We start from the raw sequence: 17680 nt of genomic DNA on the forward strand, positions 1-17680 counted from the left end.
TGTATACCCTCGTTGTTCGCCAAGTAAAAAGTTGACCATTTTAAAATCCACACATATGACCCATTTCTGTTCGTCATACTTAGGTAAATCTAACTCAACTTTTATGTGATCTTAATTCTCTTTTAAATGCACTGACTGACCAGTGGGAAGCGCACTGAACATTATAGAGTAATACACATTTTAGATTCTTCTTTGAACTATCTATAAAGAGTCTCCATTAACTAAGATCATACTGTTCAACACCCATCATGTTTAACAGTCCTGCCACGTCACAGCAGTAAACAAAATCTCTTCCAATTGTAAAGAATGTCAAGAGATCTTTTTCCTTGTTCTGATAAAAAAAAGTCACGTTTGTTTCTTTCTGTAACAAATTCTTCTCTTCAAGCCTAGAAGCTAACAGTCCTGATAACACTTTTGACAGTCCTGGGTCTCTAACTAAATCATTAAGCTCTGTCTGGTTGAAGTTTTCACGTTCTTTGGTTGATGTTTCTACAAAGTCTATATCACTGTTATGCTCATGATTTATATCTACTTCACATTTTACCTTGCAGTGAAGGTAGATCCTTGAAAAGGAGTATTGGTATTTCATCTGAATGAAGCACTGGGTGAATTGCTGAGTCCAGATTTGGGTAACTTATTTTTTTCACGTTCTCTTGTTACAACAAGAAGTCTTTGTGAGACAAAAGTAGCTCCCACCATATCATTGGAATGTCAAATGTTAGCTGTTTCCTTGTGCCCTTAGTCCATTGGCGCATATTTTCGACACAGGGTTTACATACATTGTGTGGGCCCACGATTTATCCAGATCGCCAACTTTAATCTTTAAGTAAGCCAAGTAGAATCTTTTCACAATGTCACCAATGTTCATTCTTTGACTTGGTACTATAGAACACCCACATATATAACGAAAAGAATCAGGGGAATTCAAACGTTTCAAGCATGGAGCTACTAGTGGGAGCTAATATGGGTCAATTCATAGAAAGAATACCTAGACGTGATAGAAAAAACAACTATTGCCATTTTTAAACTCAGTGACCCAAAATTACCCCCAAACAAGTCTCAAATTTAGGTCATCAGAAAAACAGTATCAATTTATTGGTCAGTGTTATTTATCACACTTCGTGTTACTATCTTTTAGACTCCAAATAAACTTACAAAGTGGCGTCAAACTTTCCTTATTCGTATATTTAAAAGAAGAGACGTGTTTATATAAACGTGATTTGAAGCTGGTTGCGCAATAACCTACATAATACTGATTTCGTTTGCCTGTATGAACTGAGCATTTGTAAACTGTGTTTTTCCTAAGGTATACATACATATATATATATATATATATATATACATACATACATACATATATATATTATATATATATATATATATATATATATAATATATATATATATATATATATATATATATATTATATATATATATATGAGTGTGTGTGTGTATACATATGGAAGGTAGTACTGACTAAAGAAAAGTGACTTGAAGCCAGAGACGCTTTTCTATGCTGCGCAGGGACAAACATTTAAAATAAATTACACCAAATGCAAGATGACAATGCAGCTGAGTGTAAGAAGCGCAAGTTGTGCGATGATAAAGGTGAGATTATATGGTATATTGTGCAGATAGCTAACCTAAAACGAATACAAAAGAAGATGCGATATTGTCGCAAGAATTATTTATTAGGAGATGTGTGGTAAATATGGGTTAGGTAGAGCATGAACGTGGCATGAACAGACCCTAAAAGGAGTAATCGAGAATGACAAAGTAAACATACCTATGGGGTGTAATGATTAAATGTAATCTTGAAATTGAGCATCAAACGTCAATAAAGCGTTTACGATTATAGAGAAAAATATTCTGCTGAATCATGGATATTGCATATTCTAGTGATGACAGAGTATCACGAAAACACAAGAGAAGCCGGTCAGATATGATGATTTGAAGTGAGAAACAAAGAGACTGCGGTCATTAAAGGAGATGAGTTTTATACCTGTTGTTGGTACCTTAGATATTGTAAGTAACAAGCTCAAACCCTGAGTCGAAAAGGTAGTGGGTGATTGTAAAATTTGAGCAACATTGCCTGGTCAGCACAATTCCTCTGTTCCTGAAATCTGAATGAAGTGTAACCCTAGGCCACTGGTTGTGGGCGGCTGATACTTCATGATGCTCAAGTTGATATGTTAAACAACAGTAGTAAAAGTAATAGTTTTTAATTTAGGCGTAAGGCCAGGAATTTTGAAGGGAGGAGAGCAAGTCAATTACAACGACCCCAAAACTCGAATAGTGCTTTATTTTATAATTTCCAAGAAAATAAAAGGCAAAGGTCAGCAAATTAGAAAGGAGGAATTTGTCATAAAAAGCTGGAATAAATACTACGCAGCATCTTTTTCGACGCTCTAACGACTTCGCCAATCCAGAGTCAGTAGTAGTAGTAGTAGTAATAGTAGTAGTAGTAGTAGTAGTAGTAGTAGTAGTAGTAGTAGTAGTATAGTAGTAGTATGAACATACTTACCCAGTGTGAAAACGACCATGGGGCTTAGCTTTCCGTCCCCTCCGTTACTGTAACCAAGCACTCTTAGATTGTAGAGGACACCCTTACGTATACCGTTAATTATACCCAAATTTGTATCACGTGGCATTAAGTAGTCACGTGCTGTTCTGATGTCATTGTTCAGTGCCCACACTCGAACCTAGTGATAAAAATAGGGCCAATATTAAAGACAGGGTATATGAACAATCGGATGGATGGAGGGGGGAGAGGGAGGGAGGGAGAAAGAAACAAAGAGAAAGAAGAAGAAATTGAGAGATGGAGGGATGGAATTTCGGAGGTATGGATGGATGGATGGATGGATGGATGGATGGATGGACGGACGGACGGACAGACGGTTTGGGAGGTCACGTTTGAACAAAAAGTGAAACAGCAAATTAACATTAGTGAATCAAATACAGCACTACATGTAGATATTTCATATATGTATGTTCATATGCGTATAATATATATATATATATATATATAATATATATATTATATATATATATATGCATGTATGTATGTATGTATTATGTATGTATGTATGTATGTATGTATAGTAAAATCGAAAATCTATTTCGTTTTTGTTTCTGGTTTGCAAGATTTTTATGTGAATTCGTGTGCTGAAAGAAATTTTGTTGTGTCTAGGGAGAGTCATTTTTGCCACACACCGGTTCAATTCCACTTGTTTATTATTAGTCTGTGTGTGTGTGGTGTGTGTGTGTGTGTGTGTGTGTGTAATTATAAGGAGAAATATTTCCTCCATTGTAAGGATTTCACTTTGAAGTGCTGAGTATATTAAACCTGAGGCGTTGGAATAATGTAGAAGTAAGAATCAAAGTTAAGCAAATGATGTTCACTTTTACATTTATATTTATTCAATCTTAGATCCAACATGCAGGAATTTCTCCAAAAGTATATTCAGTACACCAAACATATCAAACATATATAGATATATAGATATATAAAAATATACAGAGTAATCAATACATTAAAAATATACATATAAAATATATGAATATACAGATATATATATATACATTAAAACATATTGAAAAAATAAATACATATATAGGTCGACTTACAGTTTATAAAAAGAAGTTATAAAAAGAGTTAAGAGTCTATAAGATAAAAATTTTGGGTATTAGTAATCCATTTATTAATCCTACGGCCGTTTCTGGGAGTTCGGTTGACCTGTCATATAAAAGATATTTACATCCATTATAGGATACTACCTCCTTCCTCAAGGAAAATAAGTTTCTAAAAGGCTCGCATGTATTGCTTTCTTCTAATGGGAATTACCTACTGAGTGTTTTTATAGAGCTGTATGCAAACGACCAGGAAGTGGAAGTGTTTTTGAGTGGTTGGAGGAGGAGATACAATGCATGATAAGATAAGGCTACTGATGGCTCTATAGGTAGAGGAGGGGAGTGTTGTATTATTTTACAGAAAAGTTTCAATTGGTGTGAAGGCTGGTTCTCACCTCTATCCAGCATTATAATGCATAGTTATTGAGTAAAACATGTTTGCAAGAGTACGCAGCATCGGAAAATTTCATTTCAGAATTTTAAAAAATGATTCAGGCAAAGATTTAACCTGTAGAGAAAAAGGCGATGCGTACCATAGGGTTTCTCGGTTTCTAGTCTTAAAATATGCTGTTTCATTGGATTGTTCATGAAGAGGAGATTCATAAATAATTCCTATAAATTTTGGGTGGCTTATGGCGTGATTTTATGAGTCTGTTTGGTTGATTTGAAATGGAAGCCATTCTTATAAGTCCAAGATTAGTTTCGGGGAAGAGATTTGCTATTTTGGTTTTCATTTCAGTACCACGTATATAGAATATTTTTCTATTGGAATCCGCTTAATTGTAGAGAGTGATTATAGTAAGGAGCGTGAGTATTAACTATTTCCTCATTAGCTGATAAATTAGAGATTCTTATAGAAATACATGTAATTACGCTGTCAAGGGTTATTCTAGGATGATTTGAAATGACGTTTATATACTGTAAGGTTTGGTTAGGCTTGTGAAATGGGTAGTATAAAGTGGTATTTAAATTAATAGTGAGATCCAAAAAATTTACCACCTTGGTATTTATTTCAGAAGCGATACCAAGATTGTAATTATGAAAAAACTTTTTAAAGTTTCTTTGTTCGTTCAACTGCTGGTCGAGATAATCTTCAAGTGGTAAGGAGTGTATCGTCCCTGTAGAGTCCACCAGATATATTAGGGAAGTGCTGCTTGATCTGTGAGAGAAGGAACAGACCCACGAGGTCCGTAACTTGGGCTGACTCAGAAGAACCCATGGTTATATCAAGATAGTCAATAGCCTTTTATAGGTAATAAAGAAATAAAGATAGTCAATAGAAGTATTCCGAGTCCAGTTATTATCCTTGAAATTAATAAGAGCCTTCCTCGCAGCCAGAATTATATCCATATCAGATTGTGGGATATTTGCAGAGTTTCGAGCCACTAAAAAACATTAAGATTAGAATGACAAATCTTTTGAAGAGAAACGTTCTTTCCAAAACATGTGTCATTCTTACTTCTTTTGGGACAGAATACATAAATTTGTGAATGTGTGTATATGTATTTGTATGGCAACATATGTATCTGTATGAATGAATTTTTTGCTTATTTTTTTATGCTTTTTAGCGTCCACACTCCCTCCAAGATGAGAAAGATTGGTGTGGTTGATGTTCTCGTTTAATAGTTGGAAGTTGAAAGTTGCAGAAAAAAACATTACTAGATAAGAAATTCCAGAGAGACAACCTTCTGTGGATGAATCATCGAGTATAAATGTTGCTGCAGTACCTAACAAATGGGTTGGAGATAATATGGATTAGAAAGACAAAGAAGAAAATAGAGGGACAAGGGGGTCAGGTGTGCTTTAGTGGAAAGTGGAAGGAGATAAGTCAGATTGGCGGAGCAGTGGCTACTATAGTCGTAGTAGAAGATTAACCGGGAGAGGATACAGTGCGTCAATTGGGCAAAGATCCAAAGATTGGTGAGTGGTTGTCGTAGCCTTACCTTGTAACCTTTCAAAGCTTCCTCGGTGTTCCCAGTTGATATTCCTCTCCAAGTGACCTTAACGGTGTCAGGTCCGTGGCTTTTGACTCGAATAATCCGTGGGTATAAAAGTGGGGCTGTAATTAAAGATAGATTAAATGCATTTCGTCAGCTTTTACACGACCTACACTTAACTTAAAAATCCACATCCAATTAAACTCCAGTTTGCAAACACTCAAGCTACATTCATTACAGTCAATTGTCAATTTACACTCTACTTACATTCCACCTAACACTTAAGCAACACTCAACCTACAAACCTCCTAATTTCGATATAGAATTTACCCACAAACTCCACTCTGCACTCATTTGATCTACGAAATACCTATATGCTACTTACACACAAACTGCACGCAAGGTACACTCCACCTACACCCAGTTTACGCTCTATCTACTATTCACTTGCAGATAATACCCGCTCCGCATGCATTCGACTTATACCTGATTTACATACAACCTACACTCAAGCTACACTCTACCTTTCTCCACCACACTCAATCTACACCCAACTCACAATTCACCTTCAGACAAATTCAACTTCGTATTCGTGTTTGTGTGTGTGTTTGTTTGAGTGTGTGTTGTGTGTGTGTGTGTGTGAATGTGTGTGTGTGTTTGTGTGTGTGTGTGTGAGAGAATGTGTGTGTGTGAATGTGTGTGTGTGTGAATATGTGTGTGTGTGTGTGTGTGTGTGAATGTGTGTGTGTCTACGTCTTCATGTTTTTTGTCACATCCGCAATTGTTCGACAATCAGTGCTGGTTTGTTTACGTTCCTGTGACTTAGCAGTTCGACAAGAGGGACCGATGAAATAAGCACGACACATAAAAAATAAAGTTCTGACATCGATTTGTTCGACTAAACCCTTGAAGGCGGCGTCCCACTATGGCTGCAGTCCAATGACCGAAGCAAGTAAAAAAAAAGGGTAAATATTTCCACACTCAATTTCAACTCAACGAATACTAAACCAACAGTTAACCTCCACTCAGCATCTACTCAACCTCCACTCAATCTCGAACTATACAGAAACAACATATACACACATGTACACACTTACCTTCACCTTTAGTTGTAATAGTTGCCCTTCTGCTTGGCGGGCCAGGCCCGGCGCTGTTGTATACCTGGACGTACATGAAATGATCGGAATCAAAATACCTGAGGCCAGTTATTAGGCCCCAACTTCTTTGACCAGGATATGAAACCCCGGTCACTAAGGGGTCAGCTTCCCATCTGTTCCAGTAGGTGATCTGAAAATATATGTTAAAGTATACATGGCAGATGTGTTACGTGGGTGGTGCGAGCGAGTACATGTGTGGGTATGAGTATGTGTGTTAAATATATGTATACATATACGTACACACACACATGCACATACATACATACACACATACATGCATACATAGATATAGTACGCAACTGGTACTTAATTTATCGACCCCAAAAGGACGAAAAGCAAAGTCGACCTCGGCAGAATTTGAACTCAGAACGTAAAAAAATCACGGGCATGATATACAAACATTTCTCATGGTACCAGTACACTGTTTACAGATGCTTACATTTTTTATGTTTCCTGTGAATTTTTTATTGGTCCAGCTAGTAGAATATTATACCTATTTCTTTACTACCCACAAGGGGCTAAACACAGGGGGGACAAACAAGGACAGACACACAGATTAAGTCGATTACATCGACCCCAGTGTGTAACTGGTACTTAATTTATCGACCCCGAAAGGATGAAAGGCAAAGTCGACCTCGGCGGAATTTGAACTCAGAACGTAACGGCAGACGAAATACGGCTACGCATTTCGCCCGGCGTGCTAACGATTCTGCCAGCTCATCGCAGTAGAATATTATACCGAGAGCCTGAATTCTTATTTCAAACTCTGAGCATTGAAATATTTTCAACATAGCAACACACCAGGGGCTGATATCTGCTACCATACGGATCCTATAACTTCTGATAGGCAAAAGAGGTTTTATATTCACTTATTTATTTGATTTAGTTGGGCTGTTATATGTACTTTTAAATATTTCTTATTTTCAACTATTATACGGCAAATAAAAACTTTATACAGCAAATTATATTTGCCACGTTTTTCATACGCACTAAGTGAAAGCACATGATTCATTGGTTAGGGAAATCGGCTGACAATCGTAAGGTCGTGAGTTCGATTCTCGGCTGTTCATTGTTTCCTTGAGTAAAACACTTTATTTCACGTTGCTCCAGTTCACTCAGCTGGCAAAAATGAGTAGTACATGTATTTCAAAGGGCCGGCCTTGTCACCTTCTGTGTCACGCTGAATCTCCTCGAGAACTAGATTAAGGGTACGCTTGTCTGTGGAGTGCTCAGCCATGTGCATATTAATTTCACGAGCAGGCTGTTTCGTTAATCGGATCAACTGGAACCCTCGTCAGTTTTATACACATTAAAATATATAATGTTTTTTTCTAATATTTTATTTGTTTCAGTCATTAGACACCACCCTGAAGAACTTTTAGCCGAATAAAAGGATCCGAGTACTTTTTTTAAAGCCTAATACTTTTTTTCTGAAGTCTGGTACTTTTGTCGAACCGCTAATTTATGCAAACGTAAATACACCAACAACAGTTGTCAAACTATGATCAGGGACAAACACGGACACAATGACACACATACATATATACATACATACATACATACATACATACATATACATACATACTACATACATACATACATACCACACACACACATATATATATATATATATTATATATATATATATATATATATATATATACATATATATATATGCATACATATATATATATACATATATATAATACATATATATAACATACATATATATAAAGCTTAAATTATAGAAACAAAAGACGAAGATAGCCGTAGGAGCAAGCGAGTGTATTAGTTTGACGCTCGGGAAAAATAGAAAAGTCTTTTACGTCCCGAGCCTACGCTCTTTGACAGAAAGGAATAAAAGGAAATAAACAGAGAGAAAATGAAAAAAAAACGTATAGAGTTCAGCGGTTCAACATGGTGATGATTGAAAAAAAGAAGTGTTGAATTAAAGGGAGATAATAATAAAGAGAGGTTGAATGAAAGGGAGATAATAATGGTGGTTATATGGTGATGAGCCCAACAAACTAAAGTGCGCAAGCGTATGTGTGTGTATGAGAATGGTGTGTGTAGGTGCCTATATGTGAATGGGGGCGAGTTTGACGTGTGCGTGTATGTGTGCGTGCTGTGTTATGTGTAGCAGTTGTGTGCTTTTTCACGTGATATGTGCACATGTCCATGGGTGTGTATTTGTGCCTCTGGGACCGAGTGGTGTGTTAACATGACTATGGGTGTGTACATGTTCTCTGGGACCGAATAGTGTACCTGTGTATAGTGTATGTATGTGGGTGAAAGCTATCTTTGTCTATGTGTGTTGCGTGTGCGTGTATATATTTTCTGTGTTCAGGTATTATCCGCTCATGTGGGTGTACATACATATATATGTAGAAATATATATATGTGTGTGTGTGTGTGTGTATTTATAGATATATTAATACATATATAGATAGATATACACGCATACGCACACAAAATACATGCATGTATATGTGAGTGTGTGTTGATGTATGTATGGTTAGGTATATGTTTATGTGTATGTGTGTGTGTTTATGTGCGTGCATGTGTGTGTGTATTGGTGGTATAACCCTTACTTGAGATGCAATTAAGCGAAAGAAAGTACTCAATGGTATTAGGCAAACTGGAATAATATTTGTCCAAAGTTTCACATGTATGAATTGTCTGATGATCAGCAGCGACAATCCGAGTAGCGAGTACTCAAAGATCAGACTTTCGCCACATGAACGTATGGGCGCATACTGTCACGCACCCAAACCCCACCACACACACACACACACATACTCACACATACACACGCATAAACACACGTGTATATATATACGCAACACATATACTTACTCAGATTCATACATGTGTAGGTGTGTATATGTGTGTATATACACACACACACACACACACACACACACACACACACATATATATATATATATATATATATATATATATATATATATATATATATATATATATATATATATATACGTATATGTATGTATACATACACACACATCGATAGATAAATAAATACGTTCATACATTCTTTGCTGCGATATCAAAGTAACCTGATATCTCAAGAGGAGATAGATTCCACCCTAATCTTTCAATGAACTTACAATATACCCCAGCACTTTGCCTTTCACCGTTTCTCGATTTTCGGGTACCGGACTCCATGTGACATTAATTGCCGATTCATTATATCCAGACCCTCCAATTTCTTCAGGGACTGCTACAGGTACTGAAATGCAAGAGAAAGGTGAGGTGAATATTGGTAATTGTTCGAGATATAAAACACGTTAACTTATTCACACATTTTCGTACTGTGCTTTCGACATTTGCCGTTGCCTGTAGGTGTATACGAGTGTGTGTGTGTGTGTGTGTGTGTGTGTGTAAGTGTGTGTGCACGTGAGTGTGTGAGTGTGTGTGTGCACGTGAGTGTGTGTGAATATGTTTCTATGCATGCATAAGTGTATGTATTTATCTACATACGTAAATATATATATATATGTATATATATAATATTATATTAAATTTGAGATAAAACCACTATTAGGCAAATCAAACTGAAAAACGTAAGCCAATACATAAAATTAATTTTAAAATATAAAAGTTAAAAATAAAAAATTATTTAAATAATTTAAACTTATAAATTTTATATATATGTATGTATGTATATTTTAAATATTATTTTATTTATTAATTTTTTTTAAAATATATATCAAAAGTATAAAAGTTTAATAAAGATAAAGAGTATATATATATATATATATATATATATATTATATATAGTATATATATATATTATATATATTATATATGCAATATACTTTTACATGAAGAAGGTGACAGTGACTTCAAAGCGTCGGTTTGCTGACCAGCATCCGCCGAAGGCTAGCAGACCGAATCTTCAAACTCTTTGTGACATCTCTTCTTGTAAGATTGTAATAAAAATCTGCTCTAAAGAAGACATCAGGTAAATTTTTGTTTAATGTTAAATCGTTTTTATTATAACTCGACATGAAAACAAACATTAATTATATATTATATATTTTTATATATATATATATATATTATATATTATATATATTATAATATATATATGAGTGTGTCTGTGAATAAACATGGACACACACATACCATGCACACACATACATAATACATGCGTGTGTGTGTGTGTGTGTGTGTGGTAGGAAACTGTGCCCTCAATATTTAATAACAACACGCTTACGCTGCTCTATGTTTCAGGGAACAATAGATCCTCCCACACAGCAGACAGAGCTTCCGCCTATTACTCTTTCGAGGACATAAGGAAACCTCTTTGTGTTTTAAACAGACGTCCGACAGAGGGTCATTTTGTTTCTTAGCGGATCTCTTTTATTTTGTGAGGAATTGGATCTTGTCAAAGGCCTCCTTTAGACTCGCATCACTTGCAAAAGATTAGTTACTGTCGTTAGTAATGCTCTCATTGTTATTGATATTGCTTTTGTTAAGTTTATCTTTTCATCACTTTTACTTTTTGCTCATTTTCATAGTGTCAGTGTAAATGTTTGTGTTCAAATTTTACGATGATACATTTAATCTGTTTAGTAGAGGCTGTGGCAGTAATGACGATAGTAGTAGTAGTAGTAGTGGTGGTGGTGGTGGTGGTGGTGGTGGTGGTTATGGTGGTGGTGGTGGTGGTAGTAGTAGTTGTAGTAGTAGTAGTAGTAGTAAGTAGAAGAAGAGAAGAAGAAGAAGAAGAGAAGAAGAGAAGAAGAAGAAGAGAAAAGAACACGAAGAGAGAAGAAGAAAAGAAGAAGAAGAAGAAGAAGAAGAAAGAAGAAAGAAGAAGAAAGACAGTTTCAAAAGAACCGTAAAACACAATTGCAAAAGAACAAAAAGGGGAATTATAAGCAAAGATATGGGAGAAAGAGTAGTGTGTGTGTGTGTGTGTTGTGTGTGTGTGTGTGTGTGTGTGTGTGTGTGTGTGTGTGTGCGTGTGCGAGCGCGTGTGTGAGAGAGAGAGAGAGCCTGAGGGAAGAGAGAGATTATCGCAGGAGATCATGGTTATTGTGGTTATATAATAGCTGCTATGCCCTAACTTCAGTGAAATAATGTTTATTCAGCACAAAGTAAGGTACACGTAACACCTTTACAGTAGCTACAGCTACATACATCACCCGAAGCTATTCGGTGAAATATTTATTCAATACACGTCATATACACCCATCTCTCATAAAATCGTTGTAAAGGTTGAGTAAAACAATATTCCTGCAACATGCTGTGAGGTGACTTAGTGGTTCGAGTATTCGGCTCACGATCGCAATGTCGTGAGATCGATTCTCGGTGGCGGATTGTCTCCTTGAGCAAGACACTATTTCAGTCCACTCAGCTGGCAAGAGTGAGTAGTACTTATTTCTTTATTACCCACTAGGGGTTAAACACAGAGGGGATAAACAAGGACAGACAAACAGATTAAGTCGATTACATCGACCCCAGTGCGTAACTGGTACTTAATTTATCGACCCCGAAAGGATGAAAGGCAAAGTCGACCTCGGCGGAATTTGAACTCAGAACGTAACGGCAGATGAAATACCTATTTCTTTACTACCCACAAGGGACTAAACACAGAAGGAACAAACAAGGACAGACAAACAGATTAAGTCGATTATATCGACCCCAGTGCGTAACTGGTACTTATTTAATCGACCCCGAAAGGATAGAAGGCAAAGTCAACCTCGGCGGAATTTGAACTCAGAACTTAACGGCTGACGAAATACCGCTCAGCATTTCGCCCGGCATGCTAACGTTTCTGCCAGCTCGCCGCCTTAAAAATGAGTAGTACTTGTATTTCAAAGAGCCAGCCTTGTCACATTCTGTGTCATGCAAAATCTCCCTGACTACGAGTGCTCTTAGCTACTTTAAGGATACGCGTGTTTGTGTAGTGTTCAGCCACTTGCATGTTAATTTCACGAGTAAGCTGTTCCATTGAGCGGATCAATTGGGTTCCTCGTCGTCGTAACCGACGGAATTCCAGAGGTAGACCGATCACTAATAGTTGTATGCACACCATCAAGTTCCGGTAATGTATATACAACACGCAATTACCGTAAATCCTCGAGTATAGTCCGCCCTTGAGTATAATACGCAGGGGAATTTTAGGGGGCTGTACCTCTGAAAAACTTAAACCTTGTGTATAATACGCACTCCTTCTCCAGCAGCACCTAGTCGAACAAACACTTCCACGCATGCGTAATACAATAATGGTGATGTTCTCAACTGTTATATGGGAATGTAAATATGTTTGCAAATTGTGTTTGTTACATGTTATTCTGTGTTCTGAATACTTTTATTTTAATAAATGTTGCTTACTGCAAGTTATGGATGATTCTTTTATGACTCCATTGCTTTCAGGCTTAGCTTAAGGTATTTTCGCGCCCGACATCACAAAATATGTCTGATTAAACATTGCCGGACAACAAATAGAGACTCGGACATTGCTTAGAAAATATTTTTCATTTTTAACCTCGTATATAGTACGCACTAAGGATTTTGACCTTTAAATTTGGGGGGGGGGATGCGGATTGTACTCGAGGATTTACAGTAATATTCACTCATTACCGTTATAATTGTTGCATATATGCCTTCAAGTTCTTGTGTCGTAATGCTTACTCAGCATTTACTAATGTGTATGCAATACCCTTACAATAGCTATATATAAATCCTCAGCGGTGGCAGGCGCGGCTGTGCTTAGAAGCTTGCTTCCTAATCACATGGTTCCGAGTTCAGTCCCACTGCGTGGCATTTTAAGAAAGCGTCTTCTACTATAGCCTCGGGTTGACCAAAGCTTTGTCCGCTGATTTGGTAGACAGATACTAAAAGAAACCCGTCGTATATGTATTTATTATGTGTATGTGTGTGTGCGTATCTGTGTCTGTGTGTCTGTGTTTGTCCTCTACGACCGCATGACAACCAGTGTTAGTTTCTTTAGGTCCCCTTAAACAGAAGAGACCGTTAGTATAAATACTAGACTTTAAAAATTAGTCCTGAGGTCGAATTGTTCGACTGAAGCAATAAAAGATAAAAGATTCAGTGAAATTATATTTATTCAGTATACAATAAGTTACACGTATTACCGCTATATTATTTCACCGTATCTTGAAGATGTGTATGCCATATAAATATCTTCACATTACAGTAAAATAATTCTTATTCGACACGCAGTAAGGGACACCCATCACTCTTTCAATAACATTATGCACACTCATTATGTGGAAAGTTTGAAGAGTCTATGATCATCTCTGGAACATAAGTGATGTATGTTCCCAGAGTGAACGAATTCGGATGAAAAATATTGATTTGAAGGGAGGACAAGAAAAGGCCTTCACACATACACGCACACGCACACACACACATCTTCCGTTTTAGTATATATAAGATATATATATATATATATATGCATAAATATAAGCATTCATGCATGCTTACACAAATACCGCATATGTGTATGTCTATATATATATATATATATATATACTCATGCACACACATGCATATATGCATGCATAAGCATGCCACTTCTATGTATGCGGGAATTCACGCATCCACCCATAGAAACCAGCGCGCATGCGTACACATACAAACAGGCTCGGCTAAGACGATGTCTCTTTCAACTGGCAATACTCACAATCTTCTGCCGAATAAATGGTCACAATCGAAGAGTTTGGCCCTGGTCCGATATTATTGAATGCCTGAACTTGAACTTCGTATTTAGTGTAAAATTTACTGCGGCCGACATAGGCGGAAAATTCATTCATATTGCCTTCGATTTTTGTCTGAAAAACAAAAAACAATAACAGTAAAATTTTCCATAGCATGAAAACTGGATGTTAATGGAAGGAATTTAGTCGATTAAATTGACCTAGTACTTGACTGGTATTTGATTGTATTGCTCCGAAAGGATGAAACAGGAAAACTACCTCAGAAGATTTTGAACTCAGGATATTAACTTGAAAACTTGTAATATGCTTGGTAGTGTATTACGGTTTCAAACCGAAATACTGTCTTTGTCAGCGATGAATATGTACGTACCAGTTACCAGGAATGCGTTTGATATGTAAATTAGTTTATCCAACCTAGTGGGTATTTAAGTATTGTATTCGTAGATAGTTGATGGTTTGGATGTGGTGCTAATGAAAGAGCAATAACTCTTGAAAGATGAACCCACTATCTTTGATCGCACTGTTTACATAGACTATTTGTATAAGAAATGTCGTAACATTCAGCGCTGACTCTGAATTCTAAAAAAATCCACAGAGATAGACTTAAAGTGAGAATATTGCACTGATAATGCAAAGTAAGACATCATAATGACTTGTAAGCCTGTAATATATGCGGTAATATATTAAGGTTGTAAAACGAAATGCTGTGTCCTTGACAGCTTTTATTTTTTAAAGCTATACATATAACTGGATATTTTATATAGAAAGACAGAAAATTTAGATATGAAAGGAGAGAGATTTTACACACGGATGCATAGAAATTTTAGATATGAATAGATAGAAATTTTATTTGTGGATGGTAAGAAATTTTAATATGGATAGATAGAAATGTTATTTGTCGAAGGATAGTAATTTTATATATGGCTGTACAGAAGTTATATATGGATAAATTTTATATATGGATGGATAAAAGCTATATGTATGGATGAATAGAAGGTTTATACATAGTTGGAAATAATTTTATATAAGGATGGAAAGAAATTTTATATAAAATATAAAAGGAAATAATATATATGGCGGAATAGAAAATTTAATACGTGGATGGATAAGTATATTATTTAAGGATAGCTGGAAATTTCAGATATAGATAGATAGAAATTTTATATATGGAAGGATAGAGAGTTTACAACCGGATTTTAATTATATCTTTTAGAAATATTATATATGGATGAATAGATAATCTATACATAGATGGAAAAAATATATATGAATTAATAGAGATATCTCTATGTGATAGATAGAAATTTATGGATATGGATAGACAGAAAGTTTACATATGTGGATGGGTAAAACTATCAACAATAAATGGATAGATATGGATGGATGGAAATTTTTATGTATGGATAGGTGGAATTTTTTGTGGAATTCTGGTTTAAACACCCCATATAACCCCTCATAACTTTTTTATTTGGGGGAATTTTCAGAAAATTTTTGTAAATTTGCATTTTATACACGGGAATTCATACGATTATTCAAAACATTTTTTTTATTTTAAGCCCCACCACCACCACCACCACCACCACCGCCGCCACCGTAAATCCAAAATTTTCCACACTTTTTCGAGTTCTTTTTTTAATCAGAGTTTCAAATACGGATAGCAATGGACCACTCTTGGGTACACCATCATTCCATTAAATGTGTTTATGGGAAAGAAATACTGGAAAACATCAATATGTCAGAGTGACAAGGAAACGAAGAAGGTAAAAACCAACAGCCGAGGCGGCGAGCTGGCAGAAACGTTAGCACACCGGACGAAATGCGAAGCCGTATTTCGCCTGCCGCTACGTTCTGAGTTCAAATTCCGCCGACGTTGCCTTTCATCCTTTCGGGGTCGATTAAATAAGTACCAGTTACGCATTGGGGTCGATGTAATCGACTTAATCCGCTTGTCTGTCCTTGTTTGTTCTCTCTGTGTTTAGCCCCTTGTGAGTAGTAAAGAAATAGGTAAAAACCAACAGCCAAATCGCCCTTAAATCGCACACACGAAATTTTTTGGAATAATCATATGAATTCCCATGTGTAGAACACAAATTCTCAAAAATTGTCTGAAAATTCCAAAACATGAAAATAGTAATGAAGGGTTATATTTGGTGCTTAAACTAGAATTCCGCCGATTTTTTTTTATATGAATGGAAAACAAAATTATGTATGGAAGGATAGAATTTTAAATTTGGAGGTACAGAATTTTTATTTATAGATATACAGAAATTTATGTAGATGGATGGATAGAAATATAATAAGAATTAGCACAACCAACATAGTTGGATGTGTTGAGCAGATCTCCTTTAAACTGCTATTGACGCCCAGGGATATCATCTCATGTTGACGACACATACTCATCAAGCACTGACTATAGCGACTGATGAAATAATCATCTGCACCGGTAGAAATACATATGGATGGACAGAAATATTCTATGTGGATGGAAAGAAATTGTATATACAACATATAATATTATTGAATTATCATTTGGGGATTGATGGAAAAACTTTTACGTTTTCTTTCTTGTAATAACTTGATTTTAGAAATAAGAAAATAGGTAAATATTATAGATTTGAGGCCGGAATACAAAATTTACTGATATGGTGAAGTGATATGCTTGATGTGTGAGCGATGCATGAGATGTTAAAGACGTAGTGTTAAATTATAGGCCAGCTAAGAATTTTGAGATCAATTAGTTATTAGTTCTTAAATTCGATAGAAAGCGAGGACTTTGAGTGCATGTGTATGAGTATATGTAGCTTCTCTCTCTCTCTCCCTCTGTATATATATATATATATATATATATACATATATATATATATATTAGAGGAGAGAGAGAGGAGGTACAAGCATGTGTGCACACACACACACACAAGTATAAGCGTATATAAATATAAATATATATATATAGGTATTTATACCTATGCACACACACACACACACACCACACACACACACATATATATATATAATATATATATATATATATATGATATATATATATACATAATATATATTATAAATATAAATGTATAAATATATATGAATATATATATCCATATATATACAAATATACCAATATTCATATGCATGTAAGTAGGGATGTAAGTATGCATGTATGTATGTATGTATGTAGGTAGGTAGGTAGGTAGGTAAGGTAGGTTATCATACATATATATACATACATGCATACATACAT

The 17680-nt window shown here is 35.7% G+C and overlaps 1 protein-coding gene across 1 annotated transcript in view; it reads right to left on the bottom strand.

Annotated features, from left to right (window-relative positions):
* Positions 1 to 217: 217 nt before the first annotated feature.
* LOC115232127 (contactin-like) overlaps positions 218 to 17680 on the bottom strand; it is a 55400-nt gene continuing 37937 nt past the window's right edge. The window contains exons 16-22 of the mRNA XM_029801982.2: positions 14406 to 14553; positions 9856 to 9977; positions 6665 to 6854; positions 5574 to 5689; positions 2525 to 2702; positions 780 to 882; positions 218 to 563 (exon numbers count right to left, since the gene is read on the bottom strand). Coding sequence (XP_029657842.2) covers positions 218 to 563; positions 780 to 882; positions 2525 to 2702; positions 5574 to 5689; positions 6665 to 6854; positions 9856 to 9977; positions 14406 to 14553 — 1203 coding nt within the window. The remainder of the gene's footprint in view (positions 564 to 779; positions 883 to 2524; positions 2703 to 5573; positions 5690 to 6664; positions 6855 to 9855; positions 9978 to 14405; positions 14554 to 17680) is intronic.

This window comes from Octopus sinensis, unplaced genomic scaffold (assembly GCF_006345805.1).
Source record: "Octopus sinensis unplaced genomic scaffold, ASM634580v1 Contig19383, whole genome shotgun sequence".
Taxonomy (NCBI): Eukaryota; Metazoa; Mollusca; class Cephalopoda; order Octopoda; family Octopodidae; genus Octopus; species Octopus sinensis.